We start from the raw sequence: 25,340 nt of genomic DNA on the forward strand, positions 1-25,340 counted from the left end.
AGCAAGTTTCTTTGCCATCTGGTTACCTTGAGCCTCTGCATAACTTCTGACAGCCTATGGTATTTCCAGAGCACTGCACAGTCACAAGGATCAATTTAGGGTATTTACTCACAAATCCCTAGGACAGCTACCCCCGTCCAGCTTCCTCTGGACATGGTCAAGTGAGTAAGACATTCCTTCTCCAAACCAGATCCCTAATGACACAGCTCTCGACTGTCCCTGATTTTGAAGGACTGTCCCTCATTCAGAACAATGTCCCTCTGTCCCTCTTTCCTCCTCAGTTGTCCCTGATTTTAGTCCGATCTATTTATCTTTCAAAAAGTGTTTCCCAGTGCTAAACCTTTTTTTCCGGTTCCTAAATTGCTGCATTTGTACATTCCGAAAGCCAATATAAAGGAATAGTAGTAGTAAAAAATGATCATTTTTTTCGTACAATTCTCCTTTAAGGGGCATAAAAGGTACTTTTGCCAATAGGTGTCCCTCGTTCCCATCTCAAAAACCTGGGAGGTACACATTGGAAGCTATGACAATGTGGTTTGCCATGTAGCCAACACTGGAGTGTATGTAGACAGGAAGGGGCTGCAAAGAGGCCTCGGGAGATCTACAGCAGTGAGATGCAACAAAAGATAAAATAAATAAAAACTTTAAAAAATTATTTAATAAAAAAAGGTATTTGTTTATGATACACAGCTCGTTAGCGAACTATATGTAATTCATGGATAGGTGGGAGGGAAACCTATCATCATATACTGGCACAATCCCCTACAACAGGTAAAATGTATTGAAAAGGAGTCTCCACACCCCCCTCCAAAGAGAATGTAGGAAAAAGAACAGAGATTTTTAAGTGCCAAGAACAATAGATTTAAAAAACTTTTCTCTAGATTTTATTTATACAAAACAGTTAAAAAAAAAACAAAAACATATACTGTATGATATCAGAAACATTGACAATATATGACCATTATGTACAATCAATGTACAAAGGACAGTTTATAAATCATGGATCAACACGTTTCGCCCAAAATAGAGGAAGGGCTTCTTCAGGATCAAGTTTGCAATATTAGCAGGTCTAATAACTCATTGGGTGGACAAAAAGCATAAATCAGCCATTTAATACTTCTGGCATAGGGATAGCCAATAAAGAAGTGTATATCCAAGATCAAATTAGTAGTAAAAACGAGAAAGAAAGAAGTCAACCACATATATGCATCATCACTGATTTGGAAATCATAGAACTCAATTAAGTAAGGAAATTGTGTGAAGAACTGGGAAAAATTCATACAAATAGGTCAAAACAGTGTAAGCATAGAGCCCAAATCCACAAGATAGGGCCAGAAGGGGGACCGTAAGAAGGGGTAACCCTGTTCTATAAAAACCTCAGAGATGCAACAGACACAGCACAATGGCGAATCGTATATATAGCGTGATGTGATACGCTTAGGAGTTAGGCCTGCTAATATTCCAAACTGGATCCTGAAGAAGCCCTCCCCTCTATGTTGGGCGAGACGTGTTGATTCATGATCCATAAACTCTCCTTCACAGAATGGTCATATATTGTCAATGTTGCTGATATCATATATGTTTTTTTTTTTAACTGTTTTGAATAAATAAAATCTAGAGAAATCTTTTTTAAATTTATGCTGTAGTAGTTAATATTGTTCCTGGTTCTCAAAAATCCCTCTTCTTTTTCCTATATGTAATTTATTTACAGAAGATTTAAACCCCATCTGAATTACATATCGTTGGCCAAAGAATTGTGTATCATAAACAAATACCTTTTTTTTATTTAAATACTTATTTTCATTTATTATATCTTTTGTTGCATCTCACTACTGTAGATCTCCTGCAGACCGTGAGTTGTGTCCCTTGTGCTGATTTTTCTGTTTTTTATCTGCACTTATGCTTTAAATGAATTTTGCATGGCTAATTGGCTAATGTTTTACTTTAGGAATTCATAAAAAAAAAAAAGAAAAGGGACAAAAAACAAAAACAAAAATCTTCTTGAAATTCTGTTTTCTAGTACAAATCAGCCTTCGTTTAGAGTATTTATAGAAAAAAAAAAGAGAGACAGATCACTTCTTTGCCCCGGAAGACCATCATCATCCTTTAAGGTTCCTTAGATCACGTCTATGCACCCAGCCCGGGACACCCTGATACCTTTTGCTATTTTAAAGCTGAACTGTAGGTATGATTTTTATTGAACAGTTACAATGGTCAAGCTTTAACCAATGTAAGTATGATGGTGATATTATGATCTCCATCCCGTCCATTCAGTAAACGCTTTGTATTCATTTACAAAAATATATGGCATTCAATGAATGGCAGCGAGTGACCTCCTGTGGTTACTATGCAATAGGGAAGGCAAGCCATTGATGATTCAATTTTCTTTCCTTCCACCAAAAGTGGAAGAAAAGAAAACCACTTGATTCCTTCATCAACACGGTGTTGATGGGGGAATCCCTCCTATGGTGCTATTGTGTTCTCCCGGCAGGGAACCCTCCCTGCCAGCAGAACACATTGATTACTGCTAGCGGCTATAACCTCCATCAGTAATCACATGTCAAAAATCTGACAGGCTGGCTGTACCTAAGTCGGTCATTTTGATCCATCAATGGCTGGCTGAAGCCCCTCGGCGCGGGACCTCGAAGATAGCAGCTATCACTGTTGAGCCAACACAACAATCACTGTAGTATGTGATATACATACTTAGATCTCTTTCAGATGGGTGACCAGGGGGCAGAAAAATGGGAGGTTGAACCAGGGTTTTATGCCCCCCATCCCCTGCCACCACCCCAAATTGTAAAAACAACCGAAGAGGGACAGCAGGGCTTTTTACATGCCACCCCTGCCACAATGCTTTGCTTCACAGATGCAGCATTTTTAAGTCAGGGTGCAGAGTTTGAGAAGGGGCACTACTGAGTTCAATAGGACCACACTGCAACCACATGCAATGCAGACAATTGCGGTATAGTAGTGCGCCATTATAGGGTTAATGTGGTTCCAAACCCTTAAGGCTTTTTACCTTAAAGTAGTAACCTTCAAGGTAAATGCATAATGTGCTAGTATGAAATGCTTACCTTAGAACGAAGCCCTCCAGCGGCGCCCGCACACCGCTGACAGGGCTTCCATCTGCACCCGGTCTTTCTTCCGGGTTCGCGTCCTCTGGCCTTCTGATTGGCAGCTCCACTATGACATCACGGACCAAGGACCACAGCACCACAAACCGCCCTTCAGAGCGCATGCACCAGTAAGCATCACCAGCTGCATGCAGTGTGAATATCTCCTAAACCTTCTCTGTAAAAAAGAGGGACTTTAAATGAGGTGTGTGACATCTATTGGGTAAAGGTAAGTATGTAAAATTACTTTTATGTATTTCATGTGTATGTACACAGATGGAGTATACCATAATAAAAAATAAAACGGAAGTGTTGGGAACAAATTTATTGGAGAAACTCATCAACAAATAATGGAAAAATATACCTAACTGACATAAATGGCAAACATACATGTGTTCATAGATTCCAACTGGGTCATGACATATTGGATGTGTGTACAGTATGTCATGAATGTGAATAAACAATAAAATAATAGTAAACAAAATTACATATATATATGTACAACAAGATATAAAATGCATGATTGTAAAATCAATTAGCATCAATAGTCTCAACGCGTTTTGTCGATTCGCCCCATTTCTTTTAGGAGCAGATGCATGCGTATCTACAAAAAACAAAAAATATACATATGACCAACAATGTAGTCTGATATTTCATAACAATATGAAACGAGGGGGGACAGGGAGCAAAAAAAAACAAATTCACCAAATTGGTGAAATGACCTACCCAGCATTTTACTCAAAATTGATTCAAAAGGCAGCATGGGGTGCTGGGAATCTGTCTGGAGATATTTACTGTAGGTACAGGTAAGCCTTATTATAGGCTTATCTATAGGTACAAGTTCACAAACAGGGTTTACTTCCACTTTAATGTATTCTAACATTCTGTTCTGCAGGATCCCTTCAACCCCCCCCCCCCCCCTTATCTGGGCTCGATCCCAATCCAGCCATGTGCACAAGAGCAGAGGCTTTCTCTGCTGTCTGAAATAAAGTCCAAGGAGGTTGATAAAGGCGCTACCTGTGAATAGCAAAGTGCTAGATAGAATGGTGTACCAAACAAATGGTGAAGCCAAAAAATATATAAATATAAATATAAAGTGCACAAGTGACAATGTTGCCCCAATGGTCTGGGAGAAGTACCTAATTATTGTCCTAAAATCAGACAATATACCGTGAACAAAATGAAGTGCTATGGGCAATAAATAAACAGAAAGTGGAGAAGCAGTGATGAATTTATTTCAAATCACAAACGCTATACAGTGCAAATTCCAGTGAGGGTATGGTGCTCGCCGGAGCTCAAATAAATGTGTAATAGATATATAAAAAAGTGACAAATAGAATAAATGAAGAAGTTCTTCCTGAAAGTGCTGTGTGCAAAAATAATAAAGGAACTATTGGTGGAATATAAAAAAGAGTTCCAATGAAAATGAAAAAAATTTGCATCCACCTGTGTGACTACTAGGTGTTGCACCTTTTATACAACCTGTTTGTTGCGATTAGCAATGTTGTAAAGCAGATAAAGTTCCGGGGCTACCTCCAGTCCAGATGATCAGAATTCAGGCTATCTTTATGCTCAAAAGAAGAGGAAGCCCCATGATGCAGTATACAAGTGCAATCCAATGACAAAGACAAGTAGTGACTCACGGTGTAGGCTGTTCGAGATCAGTGTGCTAGCCAGGAAGCTTCCGCGTTCCACGGCTCGGGCTCCAAAGACCGGAAGTGACGTATGACGCAATAGACTCCACCCTACGTGTTTCATCAGAGGACGTTTGCTGGAGCGTCCTCTGACGAAACGCGTAGGGTGGAGTCTATTTTTGTCACTTACGGTCTTTGGAGCCCGAGCCGTGGAACGCGGAAGCTTCCCGGCTAGCACACTGATCTCGAACAGCCTACACCATGAGTCACTACTTGTCTTTGTCATTGGATTGCACTTGTATACTGCATCATGAGGCTTCCTCTTCTTTTGAGCATACAGATAGCCTGAATTCTGCTCATCTGGACTGGAGGTAACCCCGGAACTTTATCTGCTTTACAACATTGCTAATCGCAACAAACAGGTTGTATAAAAGGTGCGACACCTAGTGGTCACACAGGTGGATGCAACTTTTTTTCATTTTCATTGGAACTCTTTTTTATTATTCCACCAATAGTTCCTTTATTATTTTTGCACACAGCACTTTCAGGAAGAACTTCTTCATTTATTCTATTTGTCACTTTTTTATATATCTATTACATATTTATTTTAGCTCCGGTGAGCACCATACCCTCACTGGAATTTGCACTGTATAGCGTTTGTGATTTGAAATAAATTCATCACTGCTTCTCCACTTTCTGTTTATTTATTGCCCATAGCACTTCATTTTGTTCACGGTATATTGTCTGATTTTAGGACAATAATTGGGTACTTCTCCCAGACCATTGGGGCAACATTGTCACTTGTGCACTTTATAATTATATTTATATAATTTTTGGCTTCACCATTTGTTTGGTACACCATTCTATCTAGCACTTTGCTATTCACAGGTAGCGCCTTTATCAACCTCCTTACACTTTATTTCACTTCTAACCCCTAGGGGTTTGGTTGTTAGCAGCTTACACCTCTATATAACTTACTTTATACACATTGTTTACAAACTCCATAGCGCTGGTCACTTTTGTCTCTTTATTATTCTCTGCTGTCTCCCTCCTCACTGGGCAGATTGATAGCAGCGGAGCCATTGGCAAATACTGTAATGAGGGAGCAGGGGGTGGGGCCATGCCATCCAGTCTGTGTCAATGGACGCACACAGAGCGGGTTGGGAGTGAGCCTGCACGATTGTTCCCATAGAAAGAGTCTTTCTATGGGGGCACTAGCCAAAGAGGACGAGCCAGGAGTGCTGGCGAGGGACCCCAGGAGAAGAGGATCAGGGTGCTCTGTGCAAAACCATTACACAGAGCAGGTGAGTATAACATGTTTATTATTTTAATTTAAAAAAATAAATAAAAACTGAAGCTTGAGTGCCGGTTCACACTTCCGCGAAGCGGGAACGCTGCGAATATGCAGCGTGTTCCCGCATCGCATCCGCACATCTGGCTGTTCACACTGCCGTATGCAATACACGGATGGTCATCCGCTGACATCCACAATCCCATTGACATGCATTATGTCCGTATATCACCCGCAAACGAATGGGGTGATATACGGACATACGGAACGCCCGTGTGAAAGAGGCCTTAGTGTTATTTTAAATCAGGTGGTGAGGAGGTGATATAACGCCTCCCCATCACTTATCAAATGCCCTCTAAAAAGTGATCAAAATGCACATCGCTATTCAGAGGGCACCACAAGTCTGGAGGAGCCCTTACTATACATTGGCAATTACTGGCAATTGGCGATCTCTGTGTGAGATATACATACTTACATCGCTCCAAGCTGGACCAATTTAACTATGTAATAAAAATCATATCTATTGTTCAGCTTTAATCCCTTTCATTGTAACAAAACTCCCAGGGTTTTCCCTTTTCATTTACAGATTAGTCACTTTAGCGGCTCTTATTTAGTCTAAAACTTCAATGTTTTTTGACGGTTTGTCAATCTTTTTTTTTTTTTTTAGATGACAAATTCTACTTGTGTGAAGAATTGTGATGACTCATGTCCCTCCTCCAGGGTGAACATTTGTCTTGCACCCCGGTCTCCCACTTAAGTGTCACTTAAGTGTACCGCTGATGGCTCTTGATGAACCGCTCAATTTTATATACGATCGTATCAAAAATAACCTGAGATTAACATAAACAGGTCGTGACTTGTGCCTTGCCTATGATCACATCTATCATCGTCTTTTCTTTCATGATTTAGCTCAGGTGACAAATCTCTAACGCATTTTATGTCATCAGGGGAGAGCGGTTTATAGTGCACGGCCCCGAATGGCGTCACCGTGGACAAATTGCAAGTTGCAACAGAAGGGGTCATCTGATGGAGGGGGGGGGGGGGGGCTGGTGTCATAATTACGTCTATATAGGAATATAGAAGGGAAAAAAAAAAAAGTTGGCTTAAAAAATTCTTTTGGGAAAGCCTCCAAGTCTAATTGAATATTGATAAGGGAATATTAGCGTGCAGACGTCACACTGTCCCCCATATGGTGAATTGAGTTGGTTGGAATTAGGTAATTAGGTTTGGAACACGAACGTTCTTTAGTCCTGCCCATCCTCTCCTTATATATAGTTGAGCTCTGGGGAGTGCAGTGAACAGCAACACACAAGCTGAACAGGCTAGAGCTGCCAGAGATCTTCCTACCCAAGTACAGTAAGTGATCACATCTTCCTCTTGGCTTCTTATTTGTAGGAGAAATCTATTATACTTGACTAGGAAATTAGGTGTAGCGAAAAGCTTGCACTTTAATCGCTATTTTATGTTATAATTTTTGCAGCTAACATGTTGCAATGCAATAAAATATAACATGCTTTGTATGTTAAAGCAACAACACTAGTTGCATTTTATGGATGTTTCCTTTTTTTCTTTTGTATCTATGTACAGATTACATTTTTTTCTTTTGTATCTTTGTATGGATGACTTATTTTTTTCTTTTGTAGCTATGTACAGATTACTTTTTTTCTTTTGTATCTTTATATAGATTACTTTTTTCCCCCTTTTGTTTCTATGTATAGATTACTTCTTTTTTTCTTTTCTATCTATGTATAGATGCCTTATTTTTTTCTTCTGTATCTATGTACAGATTACTTTTTTTCTTTTGTATCTTTATATAGATTACTTTTTTTTCCCCTTTTGTTTCTATGTATAGATGATTTTTTTTCTTGCCGTTGATTGACATTTCAAACTTTAACATGCTCACACTTAAAAAAAAAAAAAACCCAGCTGCTTCCACATTTCTTTCAGCTACATTGCTGCTTTGGATTGGGAATGTCTATATTTTTGAATGTGTTACTTGTGAATTTTTTTTTTTTGTCACCGCTGATTGACACCTCCTGTCTTCTTTTGCAGAAGCTGCATCTCCAGACTCTTCGCTTCGCAGAGATCATCACTTCTCTTGTCTCTCGGTTTGAAGTGTCACCCTTACACTTGTGTTGGAAGCAGCGCCGGTCCCATTCAGAGGGTTCTGTGGCGAAAGCGGGAAAGCATGAAGATCCTCGTAGCCTTTGCTGTCATTATGTTGGTTTCAGCGCAAGTGTTTGCGGCAGAAATAGGACTTAATGAAGAGCCTGAGTGGTACAACGACCAAATCCAGGTAAGATTGTTGACTCATAAAAATGAGAGAAGTTAGGCTAAAAGTTTATTTCTCTTGTAGATAAATAATAGATGGGTGAATAGAGGATAGATAGATAGATAGATAGATAGATAGATAGATAGATAGATAGATAGATAGATAGATAGATAGATAGATAGATAGATAGATAGATAGATAGATAGATAGATAGATAGATAGATAGATAGATAGATAGATAGATAGATAGATAGATAGATAGATAGATAGATAGATACAGCAGAGATAGGCTGGCCATACAGTATACAATTCTCTTCTACAATTTCCTTTAGATTTACCAAAACTATATACTATGAGGTCAAAACCTAAACACTTTCAACTTGTGTGAAGACAGGCCCTTACATTACACAGCTGAAGGTAAATCTAAAGGAAATTAAAGGATAGATAGATAGAAGATAGATAGATAGATAGATAGATAGATAGATAGATAGATAGATAGATAGATAGATAGATAGATAGATAGATAGATAGATAGATAGATAGATAGATAGATAGATAGATAGATAGATAGATAGATAGATAGATAGATGCATAGCTAGATACATAGATAGACCAATACAGTAGAAATAGAGAGATAGGTCAATTACCTATGTAAGGGCTTATTTGTATCAGATAATTAGCATCCAAAATGCTCTAAAATGAATTTGTTTTTTCAACGATTTAATAATATAATAATTTGGAAAGTTATGTTAATGCACCTTTTAGCTGCAGCCCCCAAATGATATAGATATATAGGTAGATAGATAGATAGATAGATAGATAGATAGATAGATAGATAGATAGATAGATAGATAGATAGATAGATAGATAGATAGATAGATAGATAGATAGATAGATAGATAGATAGATAGATAGATAGATAGATAGATAGATAGATAGATAGATAGATAGATAGATAATGGGTGGAAGGATGAGATAGAGAATAGATAGATAGATAGATAGATAGATAGATAGATAGATAGATAGATAGATAGATAGATAGATAGATAGATAGATAGATAGAGCAGAGATAGGCTGGCTATATAATTTCTCTTTAGATTTACCAAATCTATATACTATGAGGTCTAAACACTTTCAATTTATATGCATTCAGGCACTACATAGTTGAAGGTAAATCTAAAGGAAGTTGAATAAGAAAATTGTATAATGTATGGCCAGCCATAGATAGATAGATAGATAGATAGATAGATAGATAGATAGATAGATAAATAGATAGATAGATAGATAGATAGATAGATAGATAGATAGATAGATAGATAGATAGATAGATAGATAGATAGATAGATAGATAGATAGATAGATAGATAGATGCATAGCTAGATACATAGATAGACCAATACAGTAGCGATAGAGAGAGAGAGGTCAATTACCTATGTAAGGAGTTATTTGTATCAGATATTTCGATGCTCTAAAATGAATTTGTTTTTTCAAGGATTTATTAAATACAGGAGTATCTGATTATTGCCAAAAATTATATTGAAAAATATAAGTCGGCAACGAAATAATTTGGAAGTTACATTCATGCACCTGTTAGCTGCAGCCCCAAATGAGATAGATAGATAGATAGATAGATAGATAGATAGATAGATAGATAGATAGATAGATAGATAGATAGATAGATAGATAGATAGATAGATAGATAGATAGATAGATAGATAGATAGATAGATAGATAGATAGATAGATAGATAGATAGATAGATAGATAGTGGATGGATGAGATAGGTGATAGATAGTTACTATTCTGCTGCTTATTTTGGTAACTTTAGATGTACCATCTGCCGGTAGAAAAAAATTTGCAAAAAATAAAATAAATAAATAAAAATTAAGCAAATTATTATAAATATATATAAGAATGTGTATATTTCAGTTGCTTAGACATAAATCTAATTGTTTTTTTTTTCTAGCAAACAGCACCCAGCTGAAGCTGTCAGTGCTTCTTACCTTAGTATTTACTGTAGATTGTACAATCATTATTTTTCCCATTGCTGGATGGGGCATGTCACAGCAGTGAACAATACTATCATTATATATAATATTCTCCCATGTGTCGTATAGCAGGAACATCAATGATGTTATTATAGAAGAGTATAGAAAGTAACACGTTATCAGAATGATTTTCTGAGTCTAAACATATTCTTTATTGCTTAAGAAAAGTATGTAAAAAGAAAAGCCTTAGTTTAGCACATGACCAGACAGAATCTAAAGAAGCTTACTTATTGTGTATCTTGCTCTCTTTAGAACATACAAGCTTATTTTTTTTGTGTCCAAGGAGAAATGTTCAAATTTTGTATGGTGCCATAAGGGTAAATGTAGACATAAGGAATGCTGTGTCTGCTGAATTATGGATGACACACGGAAAACAAAAAACAGAATTTAAATACAATCATTGATTGGCAAAATTCACACTTTAAATGCTTGGTTTAACTAAATGAAATAGATCACATGCATTATTTACCTAATAGGGTACAACAATATAGAAAGCACTTTTTACTTTGAAAATGCATGGTATCCTTGCCGAGTACACAATAGTGGAAAAATAGCGCTTCTGACACTTTGAAATTCTCTGACCCCTAGCTGCGTACAAGCTTAATAGAATAGTCTGAACCAACCATTCTCAGTCAGGGCTCCATGGAACTCTAGGTTTCCTCCATGGGTTGTTAGGGGCTCCTTGAGCTGTGGGAAAGTGACCTCCCATTTGATGATGCATGCATAGTGCTGGGTCCAACACCACTTCGCATAGCCAGTGGCATGAACCCAGTGACCTTTTTAGCTGCTTGTAAGGGCAGCATTCTGACCACTCAGCATTTATTGGGGGCAATGCTGTGGCACTCTGCATTTATTGTTATGTTGTCATGTTATTTATTTATTTTTTTGGGGGGGGGGGCGCCGGAAGGGAGTCTTGCCCGGAGAGCAATTTAATGTAGAACCGCCACTGGACCACTGCTTTATTGGGCACATTTATTCCACTGACTACCAATGTAAAGGGCATCCTTCTTACTGACCCCTGCACAATTAATCTTAGCAGGCATTCCTTGAGACCATAAAAATATTTCAAGGATCCCTCTTAGGTAAAAATGTTAAGAAAGACTGGTCTTGGCTACACTCTGTGCCCGTGTGCTGCACATGTTTATTACATAAGCTCTATTTTGTTAGTGATCGGATCCCTTTAAATGTACTGTGGTCCTCAGGTGAGATGTAGACGCTACGTGGTTTAGGAAATCACTAAAAAGTATTATATGGATATTAGGAACATCTATCTATCTATCTATCTATCTATCTATCTATCTATCTATCTATCTATCTATCTATCTATCTATCTATCTATCTATCTATCTATCTATCTATCTATCTATCTATCTATATCTATCCATCTATCTATCTATCTATCTATCTATCTATCTATCTATCTATCTATCTATCTATCTATCTATCTATCTATCTATCTATCTATCTATCTATCTATCTATCTATCTATCTATCTATCTATCTATCTATCTATCTATCTCTATCCATCTATCTATATCTATCTCTATCTATCTATCTATCTATCTATCTATCTATCTATCTATCTATCTATCTATCTATCTATCTATCTATCTATCTATCTATCTATCTATCTATCTATCTATCTATCTATCTATCTATCTATCTATCTATCTATCTATCTATCTATCTATCTATCTATCTATCTATCTATCTATCTCATTTTGGGGCTGCAGCTAACAGGTGTATAAATCAAACATACCGATTAATTTTCCGAATTATATTATCGTGTTGGCAACTCCTTTTTTAAAATATAATTTTTAGACGTAATCAGGTCTTTAGATATCCAATATTTACTAAATCAATAAAAAAAACAAATACATTTTCCAAGTATTTTGGATGCTATATATCTGATGTAAATAACCCCTTAGCGACAAAAACGTAGCTGAAATCAATAAGTTGCATGAATGAGATGTTCATACCCAAGAGGTTAATCGCATGCTGTTAACAGGGGCTAGCTATAAAAACACAGGAGGGAAGAAACCTACATCTACAATCTATAAAATTTCGTAACCAGGGTTCTATGGGACCCTAGGGTTCCTCCAAAGGTTGCCAGGGCTTCGTTGAGCAATGAGCTATGTCTGCTTCTCAGATAGGTTACTACCTATACGAAAGCGCTTTTTTTTTTTTTAGCTATCTGTATGGGGGAAATTCTTCCAACTGACCTCCAATGGTCAGTAGAAATAACCCATTAACCTACAGGGGTTCTTCTCTACTCACCACCAATGTAAGGGGACAATTCATTGACCACCAGCGTAAGGGAGCACTTCATTGATCACCAATGTAAGAGAGCTCTTCGCAGTCCAACAATATAAGGGATTACGTCACTGACCCCCAATGTAAGAGAGCATTTCAAAGACCACCAATGTGTATTGGGTTCTTCACTGACTACCAATGTGAGGGAGATCTTCACTGGCCACCAGTGTAAGGGGTGCTTCACTGACCACCAATGTAAAGGGGCATGTCACTGATCACCAAGTAGGGGGACACTTTACTGACCACCTATGTAAGGGGGCACTTCACTGACTACCAAAATAAGGGGGCACTTCTTTGACCACCAATGTAAGGGAGCATTTAATTTATCACCAATGTAAGAGAGCTCCTAACTGGCCACCAGTGTGAGGGGGTGCTTAACTGAACACCAATGGAAAGATACACATCACTGATCGACAAAGTAAGGGGACACTTTACTGACCACCTATGGAAGGGGGCACTTCACTGACTGCCAATATAAGGGGCATTTCATTGACCACCAATGTAAGGAAGCATTTCATTCATCAGTAATGTAAGAAAGCTCTTCACAGACCATTAATGTAAGGGAACACTTCACTGACCTCCAATGTAAGAGGGCACTTCAATGACCCCCAATGTGAGAGGGCACTTTACTGACTACCAATGTGGGGGAGATTTTCTCTGGCCACCAATGTAAGGTGGCATTTTACTATCCACCAATGTAAAAAAACACTTCACTGACCAACAATGTAAGGGGGCACTTCACTAACCACAAATGTAAGGGGGCACTTCACTGACAACAAATGTAAGGGGGCACTTCACTGCCCACAAATGTACGGGATCACTCTACTAACAGCCAATGTTGGGGGGAACCTATCCACCACCCATTCATGTAAGGAGTATTTTTCCACTGACCGTCGGGAAACAATACAATTTTCACTGTCTGCATTTCTTTTCGGGTCATCTATTGATTTTACTAATAGTATATTTGCCACAGAATGACTGTCAAACATGCTAAGTACGCAGCATTCCTTCTTCTTTAATGTATTCTTAAATGTCAGCTTACTGTTCATGCTAATGTACAAGTAACTATTAGAAGGGTCTCCCCGGGACCTGATGGTAATTTCATAGGTTCCTCTAGGTTAAAAAGGTTGAGAACGGATGCTCTACATATACATAGCGGGGTTGATTTGGGTAGCAAGCAAGCAAAAACGACAGCTAAAATATACAGATGCTACAAGGACGACATCCATGCTGGGAGTCAAACCATGGACCCCAGTACTTCAAGCCATGAGAGCTGAGCCATTTATTTATAGGACAGCCTTACTACCTTTGATTATATATACAATGTCAGCAATGGATATATCATATGTATGGCCAATAAGTGTGATTATTTTTTTTTTTTTTGTGGAACGACACGTTCTTGCATGCCTTCAACTAACTCCTAGGGACTTGTCTTTTCGCAACAGTTTAACACCCACAATTCAGCCGTCTTTTCTGATTTGATTTTTCCTTTCGAATATGATCATAGGATCTTTTTATTCCCAATACACCCAAAGACATGGGATACAATCCTTTGATTCACTCTTTGGAAGACTTTTAAGCAACTGTAAGCTCTCCATCTTTAAGGGCTATCCTACTATTGGAAGTCTTATTTACTGGTTCTTCCGCACCATATTGCATGCAGGAACTTGCAATAAAATGTGCTTAACCTCATGCATAGAAAAGCATTCTATGGAGTTCATTTACTAAAGGCAAATAGGCTGTTCTCTTTGCAAGGGAATTTTCTCTTAGCTTAGTGATTGAGGTAAAACTTCCATCATCCAATCACATGCAAGCAAAAATACATATTATTATTTTTTATTATTCTTGCAGATGATTGGATATTCTTTGCAAAGTGAATTTTCACCACCTTCACTAAGTTAAAGGAAAATTATCTTTCAGTGCCGGTTCACACTGAAGCGGCACGACTTCGGGGGGCTACCTGTGAAGTCACGTGCACCGCGACTTCGGCGCGACTTGCACGGACTTCATATAATGAATGTCTATGCAAGTCGCTCCGAGGTCGCCTCGAAGTAGTACAGGACCCTTTTTCTAAGTCGGAGCGACTTGTGTCGCTCCTATTACAACGGGTCGTGTAGCTGTCAGTGGACCGCGATGGACCACGACTTGTCAGGCTGACAAGTCGCCTGACAAGTCGCGGCAGTGTGAATGGGCTCAAAGTGAACACTCTTGGTGATAAAGGTAAACAGAGAGAGTGAATCGCCCTAATAGAGGTATGGACAGCAATAAAAATCCCTGTCCACTCTATACAAAATAAAAGAAAAAGGTTATACTTTAATTCTACCTTAATGCACATATACATTGTGCTATGGTGTACCTGCACTATAGCGCATCACAATGCAAAGATGTAAATGCTATGTGCATTGCGATGTGCTAAATGATTAAAAATCATACAAGAGCTGGGCTGCCTAAGGCTCTCCACCCTCAAAAACGTGTCTGTCAATGCTTATATATTATCGTGTGAACAAAAATAAAAGGAGTGATTTTTACCCAGGTAAAATTACAGTATTAAAAAATCTCTTTTACGGGGCTGGTCGTTTACGGAGATTGCGTTAATTTCAAGAGTGAAAATTATTCTTTTGGTAAATCAAACAACTTAATCCACATTAGTATAGAGTAGTCTTTGTCAACATTTTTAGAGGAACTCTTGAAATAATTGCTAGGTGTCTGGGAAACCTTGCTTAGATTAGTCCATCAGGAGTCATAAGGAAAATGCCCTTACATTGGGGGTCAGTGGAAGGAATGACCACTTACAGAGCTGGTTGGAATGCCATCCTTACAGTTAGCTAACCTAGAACTATGAAAGCACCATCAGATGGAAGGTCAATTAGCCTCTGCTCAAGGAACCCTTAGCAACCTCTGAAGGAACCCTAGGCTTCCACGAAACCCTGGTTGAGAATGTCTGATATAGAGTTTAAAAGTTCCATCTAAACAGGAGCAGACTAACAACATGTTCCTACGGAGAAGATATTCCACTTAGGGCTTAATCTGCTGTCCATGGTCCTGAAACACATTGTCATTACTAACAGACCTGAATTGAAGTGCTATGTGCATCCTGCAAAGCTACAATTCACATACTTTTAAGCTGTGAATAAAACTAATTGCAATGGGTGGCTTCTTCATTAAAACAAAGATTAGAATTCCAATATTTGCATTGCATGTTCCATAGCTCTGAAACAATTATGTGCAATTATCCACTGACCTCGATCGAGCGAATATCATTTGCTTTGTTAGTCTTGCTCCAAGAGGATTATATTCATTAAAGGGCAACGCATTCGGGATACTTATCTTAGATCTTTTATCACAGCTTGAAAATTCAGCCCCAGGAAGTCAGTTCAGGGATGGGAATATTACAAGGGGTGTGTGTGTGTGACCTGACGTTATATGGAAACTACTAATGAAACCATGATTATTTAAAAAAAAAAAAAAAAAAAACATTGCCTCTAAATACACATTTAAATGCCATAAAGACAGTATTAATGGTGGGAATCCAACCAAGGGACCCAGTACTTCAACCCAGGAGATCTAGCCATTTAATCATAGGACTACTCGTATCATACCTATGGCCAATATCAGTTATTATTTTTACATGTGGAACAACAAGTTCCTGCATGTCTTCCAACAAATGGTTAGGGAATGTGGCAAAATACACATTCAAAATCAACATTCACCCTTAAATGATTCATTTATTATTGTGCATAAGTAGGTATTAATCAACAAGCACCTTTTTTAAAATCTGGAACAAGCAATATCTATGTTATTTAGTAATAGGCATTACTGTATTTTCTGGCGTATAAGACTACTTTTGAACCTCAAAAAAATCCCCCAAAAATGGGGGGTCATCTTATACGCCAAGTATAATATCTCCAAGGTAACCTAAGTATAAGTATTACCGGTAGATGTAATCTCTCAAGACGCTGGCTGTGTGGGAATCCTGTACCGGTATACCGTATGTACCGTAGCTTTGGCTACATACAGTGTACCGTGCTGAGCCAATCAGGGAGAGCGATGTATTCTATTATTGAATGCAAGGCCTGCTCGGATTGGCGGAGTAACATCAGCCCGCCTCTCTGACTCTGCCAATCCGAGCAGGCTTTGCATTCAATAATAGAATACATCGCTCACTGTGATTGGCTCAGCGCGGTATACTGTATGTAGCCGAAGCTACGGTACATACGGTATACCAGTACATGATTCCCGCACAGCCAGCGTCTTGAGATTACATCTACTGGTAATACTTAGGGTACCTTGGAGATATTATGAGAGATTACATGTATTAAAGTACTAGGCTACCTTGGAGATCTATGAGAAATCTGATGTTTTCTATGGTTTAGCCTTGCTTCGGAAGGGGGGTAGTCTTATACGGTGAGTATAGCCCAAAACCTATGTTTTAAATTGAAAATTAGGGGGGTCGTCTTATACGCCCAGTCGTCTTATATGCCGGAAAATACGGTATATATTTCTCATCCTAGTATGTTTTTTTTTTTAACAAAAAGACTTTGGGGTTGATTTGCTAAGGGCAAATTAGCTTTGCAAGAGAATTTCTACTTTTACTTTACAAGGGAATTTCCCCTTCATTTAATGAAAATCTTTCTCAACCTTTTTACCCTGGACGTACCCATAAAATAATGTTCAGGTCTCAGGGAACCCCTGCTAAAACCAGTTCTTTGGGGTAAGTGGGAAAATTGTCCCTTTCATTGGTCCTACAGAGGTGATTAGAATGTCAACCTTACAAACAGCTTAAGAGATCATTGGTGCTATACTGCTAACTTTGCCAAGTTAGGCCCCTTTCACACAGGCGGACCGTTCAGATCCGCCTGTCCGTTTTTTGGGCGGATCTGAACGGTCCCCCCATGCATCGATCTATCAAATCTGGACGGATGGAAACCCTATTTTCCCTCCGTCAAAGCGGATCGGATCGGATGAGAACGGACCGACGGTCCGTTCCCATCCGATTTCCCCCATATTGATGCATGGGGAACTGACAGCTGTGTCTCCGCACACAGCACGGAGACACAGTTGTCATCCTCCTGCTCAGCGGGGGATCGACGTCCCGACGATCCGACGGACGGATAGTGTGAAAGGAGCCTTACTTTGCGGCAGGTACCATCAAATGGCGGGTCAATCAGCCACAGCATAAGGAATCCCTACCAACCTCTGGAGGAAACGTAGGGTTCTATGGAACTCTGGTTGAAAATGACTGGTTTAGAAAACATGGGGAAAATTCACTTTGCAAAATGTACCCAAACACATGCAAGGAAACTTAAAAACTTTGATAATAGAAATCACCTCATTCACTAAGCTAAGGGAAAATTCTCTTTAGTAAATCAACCCCATTCTGTCTTCATCAATAAGCAAAAAACTGCAATGCTAGCAATCCCTTAATATACTCCAAGGCTAAATATATGCATTTGTTTAGTTGCATTGGGAATTTGAAAATGATCTAATATTCATGCCCAGTGGTCCCACAGGTCACATTGTAGATTGAAGGTCTTGATGAGCACATGAACTGAATATTATTAGTCATGCCAGCTGTGATGCTTTATTTTATAGTGAGAGTGATGAAGTAAATTAGTAAATCTTTGGCTTGACCAAAACACACCTATGTAGATTGCCCCTAAACTGATCAGTGGTCTGCAGGGAACACAGCTGCGGTAGAACTCTTTAGTAATTATTCTCAAATAGAGTCATTTCAAGTATTCCCAGCTGGGATTGTATGTATTACCCTGCCAGACTTATTAATCACACCTTCCAATTACAAAATAGCAAATGCATTTTCCATTTAGTATAAACTGTGTTGATAAGGAGCTTTAGTGGATGGCTGTCCGACTCATGTAAACTCATGTAAAATTCAGGTGAACCTGTGACCTGTAAAATATTCATGACATAACACATCCTATTTTGTGAAGTCCCAGACGGGAGCACTAATCTAAAAAGAATGGCTGCTAATTTGTAAAATTCAATAAACCGGTTAGATTGGGGGAAAGGGGTTGATCCACACAGAAGATCTCTGTTATCAACTTACTAAACGGAACACTTTTGTACAGCTCTGGCTGTTAATTGAAGCTATTAGGCTTTTCTACTAAAGTAGCTGTAAACCCAATCTCATAAAAGCTTTAAAATGTTATTGCAATTTCAACAGTCAATTCCAATATTTTTAAATCTTCAGTTTTCATGACTGTAACAGTCCATTCACACTGCCGCGACTTGTGAGGCGACTTGTGTGCCCTCAAGTCGCCTCAAGTCGCTTGACATAACAAAAGCAATGTTAATCAATGAGTGCCGTCTTAATTGGCACTACTGAAGTCGCTCCGACTTCTGAAAAGGGTCCTGTACTACTTTGAGGCAACTTGTATCCGACTTGTCCCATAGACTTCAATGGGAGTCGCCTCCTTATCTTATTTGAAGCGACTTGTGATCCGACTTTCCTTTAAAATGGTCCTGAACCAGAAAAAAAGATAATTTTTCTTAGAATTTTTAGTAGCACAGGCATAGGGCTCCTCTCCACCTGGGCGTGTTTGTTGCAGGCATTTATCGGGCATTTTTGGAGGAAGGCATGAATTTCTTTTGGATTTAGTGTCTGGGGGATCTAAAAAGTGTACCTGTGAAGTTTCAGCTCTGTAGCATGTCCAGAACCAGAAAAAAAAGATCATTTTTCTTAGAATTTTTAGTAGCACAGGCATAGGGCTTCTCTCCACCTGGGCGTGTTTGTTGCAGGCATTTATCGGGCATTTTTGGAGGCAGGCATGACTTTTTTTGTATTTAGTGTCTGGGGGGTGACCCAGACACTAAATGGGAGCATGACCCAGAACCATCATATTCTGATTGGCCAAATACAAAGTCGTACAAAGTCGTCTATCATACAAGTCGCGCTGAAAGTCGCGCTAAAGTCGCGCTGAAAGTCGCGCTAACAAGTCGCCACTTAGAGGTCGCGGCAGTGTGAACCGGCTCTAATACCTGGTGATTAGGGATTAGTTATTCTTTCGGGGTTAGGTTTTGACTTTGCTGGAAGCTACAAGGTCAGTGACTCAAAGTATTAAACCACAGGGATCAGCTTGGCAACCAGGCAACTAGCATCTTCAGAGGCCAGCAGTGGTGGTCTCTATTTTTCAAGCATAGACATAGAGTAAGTGTTTGCTTTATGACTTATCTTTCCAGGGGCAAGTCCCACCCACAGCTCTAATGGTGCCCATCTCACAGCTTGGCATACACTACACTAACTGTTCCCTCTGCTGCCACCTGCATACATTATATGAGGCATTGTATTCATATAACCCAGCCTTTCACAACCTTTTTAACACAGAGGAACCCTTAAAATAATTCCAGTCTCAGGGAACCCCTGCTAAAAATGACTATATCTACAGTACATGATACATGGCCCATGGTCAGTGGGAAGAATGCTCCTTACGCTGGTGGTCATTGGAAGTATTACCCCCACAGATAGCTAAAAAAGATCAATGGTATCAGTGGGAAAATGCTCAGTTTTGAAGAAAACCCTAGCAACCTCTGGAGGAACCTTAGGGATCTATGGTACCCTGGTTGAGAAACCCTGGTATAACTGATCATTAGTGCTGAATTTAATTGCAAGATTTATTTTATGATTTCATATAAGATTTTTAACTCTGTAACATTTGTATAATCTGTATTATGCCCAACCAGAGGTGTTAATTAGGGCTTGTTGACACCACAAGGCGTTATGTAACACGTTGCAGACTATATATGTTCATTGTAATGCACTGCCATTCATTGACAGACACACTTCAATGCACATCTATGGTTGGCTACCACACTATTGTACTATAACACACCATAATGTATAGATGCAGTGTGCTGCAATTTGCAAAAAAAAAAAAAACAGGATCTATTTTTCATGTGTTCAGAGGCATTGATAGACCACAAGAGAATGGGCTGCCTAAAGCACCACATTGATTTGTGAATGGTCTTTTTAGAAGAAGAGAACCACCCAAGCAAGGGTGTGCCTATATCCATAGCAGAGTAGATGACTGATATGGGACCCAGAACACAGGGGCCCAATGCTATCCGGCCAGGGGTGTAACTACAGGGGTTGCAATTGCAATGGGGCCCCATGCTCCAGGGGGCCTGTGTGGCTCCCCTGTACACCTGGATAGGAGGGGCGGTGGGGGCAGCATGTAGAGAAATCACTGTCCACCTTTTTCCTCCTGTAGCTGCAGGAGGAACATGGAGGAGATTGGTTCCTCAGTATGCTTTACCAGCTCCTTCCTTTTCTGAATGGACAGAGTCATAGTCAGTGACATTGTAAAAAAATAAAATAAAATGATAAAAAGTAAAACAATTAAAATACCAAAAAATAAAAACTACTGACATCAGTGGGTGAACTTCCAGGATCACAAAGGTCACACTTGCGACCGGGCCCTGGCATTCCACCACCGTGTGGAGGCCCCAAGATGGCAGAAAGGGGGTCCACTGCAGAACTTGTGAAAGGGTCCTGCTGCGGGACCGTAATAAAAGGCCCCACAATGAGAGTAAAGGTCCCCAGGATCAGTGGAAAGAGCCCCTGGCTTGAAGGGAAGGGCCCTGGCCAGAGGTCGGGGGGGGGGGGGGGGGGCTTCATGGTTTCTTGCATCGGGCCCTGAAGGTTCTAGTTACACCTCTGTGTCCGGCTACACAGTAAGATGTGCAGGGATCAGGGGCATTTTAATAAATGAATGGCTACAGTTTATTGTTTAAGAACTCTAGCAATAAGAATTTTGCATTGCTTGGCAAATTAACATACCTCCCAACTTTCTGAGAATAGGGGAAACCCTCAAACACATAGAATGGCGGTGAGTGATATACACCCCAGATAGAGTAGATCAGCCTTTCTCAACTTTTTCAACACAGAGGAACCCTAGAAACATCCTTCCACTCTCAGGAAAACTCTGCTAAAAAGTACTATATCTACAACTCATAAAATATGAGTTTTTGAAGTATGATGGCCAGTGGGAAGAATGCTCCTTACACTTATGGTAATTGGGAAGAATTCCCCCCTTACAGATAGCTAAAAAGATCAATGGTGTCAGTGGAAACCTATCTGAAAGGCAGAAATTGCTCATTGCTCAAGGAACCCCTAGCAATCTCTGGAGGAACCCTAGGGTTTTATGGAACCCTGTTAGAGACCATGAAGAATGAACACACCAAAAATGTTTTTTTTGTTTGCATTCCTTTTCTTTTATATCGGCCTTTAAAATAACAAATACATCAATTCAGAGGTTGAATGAAAGATTTAGTGGAAAATAACATTTTTGTTAGCTGTGTAGTACATTAGATAGAAAAAGAGTGTAAACCGGGGAGGAAAGAAGTTTCAAAAGAGGGACAGTTGGGAGTTATGAAATTGTCTTGGGATGGAGGTGAGAGAGGCGAAGGGATCCCCTAATGGTTTTGCTTTAGGACCTCATCACATTGAGTTACATTTCTGACACCCAGGGCTTTCACATGTGGAATAGTGGTGTGAAGATGCCATATCTGCAACTTCATTACTGTAACCAGACAATATTAAGGCTGTGATATTGTGTATATATAAGGTAGGGGGTTTCCATATTCAAATCAGCAGGGAAATCTCTTGGCACATTATGCACTGGCCGGATGTTGGAAGGTGGGGAGGGCGGTGGTGGGAAGAATCCAAAGCCTCTGAGCATAGGCCTGTGCACAGGGAGTGTTGGGTGTGCCTAGCCCAGTCTAATCACCCCATGCGGTGCCAATTCCCCCTGCTTCCCGTCTACCCCCTGCAGTAATGCCAGCTTCCCTCCTCTCCTCCCAGGAGCAGGGAAGGGTCTGGTAAATATTTCAGTAACCAGCCTTTATTTTCTGAATGAACACAGCAAGTTATCTGCATCACTCTTGTCTTCATTCCTAACTGAAGCATAGTAAACAATGTCTATGTTTACTGCAGGCTGCAGAAAAAGGGACTGGGGAGTCTCTGTCCTCAATTTCTTTCTCTGTCTCAAAAGTGAGACATCGGGGGTCTGTTTAGACCCTTGATATTTCATCAAAGCCCCTTAATAGGGCTCGTAAAAAAATGTAAAAAATTTATAAAAAATAATATTGTAAAAAATAAAAAACTACTGCCAATGTCTACTGCCCTACTGACACCATTCTTTGCTCTACTGACATTGTCCACTGCTCTGCTGATATATATGCATGTGTGATTGTGCTCTGGGGTGCACACCCAAATGCAATAGGCTGCACACACCAATGCCTCTGAGGAGGCCTGGTCTAAGGGTAAGGTTTGGGGACTCCACTGCCATGGAATTGAAGTGAATCAGAGGCGTAACTAGAACCTACAGGGCCCCCGGTGCAAGAAACCATGAAGGGCCCTCCGGACCTTCAAGCCTGGGGCTCTTCCCACTGATCCTGGGACCCTTTCACAAGTTCTGCAGTGGGCCCCCTTCCTGCCATCTTGGGGCCTCCCCACGGTGGTGGAATGCCAGGGCCCGGTCGCAAGTGTGACCTTTGCAATCCTGGAAGTTCACCCACTGGTGTCAGTAGGTGAGGGGGGACCAGGGGAGCACACAGGGGCCCAGAGACAGCAGAACACAAGTGAACTGGATAGGAGGAGTGGCGGGGGCAGCATACAGAGGAATCAATCTCCTTAATTTTTCTCCTGCAGCTACAGGAGGAAAAAGGAGGACAGTGATTTCTCTACATGCTGCCCCTGCCGCCCCTCCTATCCAGGTGTACAGGTGAGCCGCACAGGCCCCCTGGGACATGGGGCCCAGTTGCAATTGCAACCCCTGTAGTTACGCCCCTGAAGTGAATCCAGTGAGTTTTGAGGAATCCAGTAATTTTTGTGCAGATCCACCCAGGAGATTCTACACAAAACCCTTCCCCTGCTGTTTAGTATTTAAAAAAAATATTGCATTTATACATGTCCCCTAACCCTTTTGACAATGCCCAGCTCCCCATGACTTTTTTGGGTAGTAGTTTGCCTGTTGCTAGGTTTGATGTCTTTCAAACAACATTTGCCAAACCCCTGGAGTCCTTGCGGTTTGGGCAGTACAGCTGGCAGCAAGGGTACCTAAAAGTTTGGTGCATTCGCCGCTGATTTGTAAGGACTTATGCACCCGGGTTATTAGGGCCGCACACAGCCCAGCTCAGCATACTTCTGCAGCGGGTATGGCTTAGGTCTCATGTGCACTGGGTGTTTGCCCAGCTATCTTCAAGGGCTTTGTCCTGGCAGAGGAAAAACTGGGCCAAAATTTCACCAAAAGCCATGTTCTTTTAAACGCCATTGTGGCCATTGAAATGAATTAACGCTCAAAGTGCTGAGTGTACCTAGTGTGAACATGTGCTTAGACGCGTTTCAGACGTTTAGGTGCATCAAACTTATTTTCTGTCTAAACGCGGCTGCTCCTGAACACGCTGGCAGTGTTTTTTTTTTATGTGTGCATGGACACATAGGCTAACATTGAGGGGCGTTTAGAGGCAGAAAAAAATTCATCAACCGCTCCTAAAAGTGTCATTTTTAGCGATCAGTGGGCATGAGACCTAAGGGTTTCTGACCAGCCACAGACAGGAAGCCTGTACAAATCAATGACAGGCTGACACTGTCCAAAGCTGCAGGCATTATTCAGATATCTTCTTTTTCCGCTGGCGATTCCCTGTTATGTAAAAACAATCATAGTAGCTCTTCAGCCCCTTGATTGTTTTTACAGGCGGCAGGAGGGAACGCCCCCCCCTCCCGCCGCCTTTCCGGTGCTTCTTGCCCGTGCGATCGGCAAGCCAGGGAATTAATCAGCTAGAGGCACCCGCTTACCATAGAGATGACCAAGACCGAGATAGTCCCTGGTCATCTCTATGACCTTCGGAGGCTGGGTGCAGCGTTGTAAAGTCACGTCCGGCCTTGGCAGATGTAAACACTGCTGTTTCCTGGGCTGGGAAGCCAAGATCATTTTTTTTTTTTTTTTTTTTTTTTATCTCAGGCTTTCCAGCTTAGAGGCGAGATCTGGGGACCTATAGACTGCTGTACAGAGGTCCTGTCATGCTCCATTCCTGTTACAAGGGATGTTTACATTCTTTGTAATAGGAATAAAAGTGATTGAAAAAAATATTAAAGGGAAAGTGTCAAAATAAAAAATAAGAGTAAAATAATCAATAACAAATAAATTCAAAGCGCCCCCACCCCTCACACGTCGTGCCTGTATATGTAAACGGCGTTCAAACCACAGATGAGGTATCACCAGGATTGTTAAAGCGAGAGCAATAATTCTAGTCCAAGACCTCCTCTGTAACTCTAAGCAGGTAACCTGTGAAAAATGTGAAAGTGTCGCCTATGGAGATTTTTATGTACCAAAGTTTGGAGCCATTCCACTAGTGCAGTGATGGCGAACCTAGGCACCCCAGATGTTTTGAAACTACATTCCCCATGATGCTCATGCACTCTGCCGTGTAGTTGAGCATCATGGAAAATGTAGTTCCAAAACATCTGGGGTGCCAAGGTTTGCCATCACTGCACTAGTGTGTGCAATTTTAAAGCGTGACATGTTAGGCATCTATCTACTCGGCATTAACATTATCTTTTACATTATACAAAAAAATGGGGCTAACTTTAGTGTTTTGTTTTTTTAAGATTTATGATTGTTTTTTTCCCCAAAAAAACGCGTTTTAAAAA

At 40.2% G+C, this 25,340-nt stretch overlaps 1 protein-coding gene across 2 annotated transcripts in view; it reads left to right on the forward strand.

Annotated features, from left to right (window-relative positions):
- The first annotated feature begins 7,241 nt into the window (after positions 1-7,241).
- Positions 7,242-25,340, forward strand: part of LOC309557035 (tachykinin-like peptide) — an 82,810-nt gene continuing 64,711 nt past the window's right edge. For both annotated transcript variants that reach the window (XM_082259639.1, XM_082259640.1), the window contains exons 1-2: positions 7,242-7,397; positions 8,094-8,337. In XM_082259639.1, the coding sequence (XP_082115765.1) occupies positions 8,230-8,337 (108 nt within the window). In that variant the 5' untranslated portion in view covers positions 7,242-7,397; positions 8,094-8,229. The remainder of the gene's footprint in view (positions 7,398-8,093; positions 8,338-25,340) is intronic.

The sequence above is a fragment of the Pelophylax lessonae genome, assembly GCF_965119305.1.
Source record: "Pelophylax lessonae genome assembly, chromosome: 5".
Classification (NCBI taxonomy): Eukaryota; Metazoa; Chordata; class Amphibia; order Anura; family Ranidae; genus Pelophylax; species Pelophylax lessonae.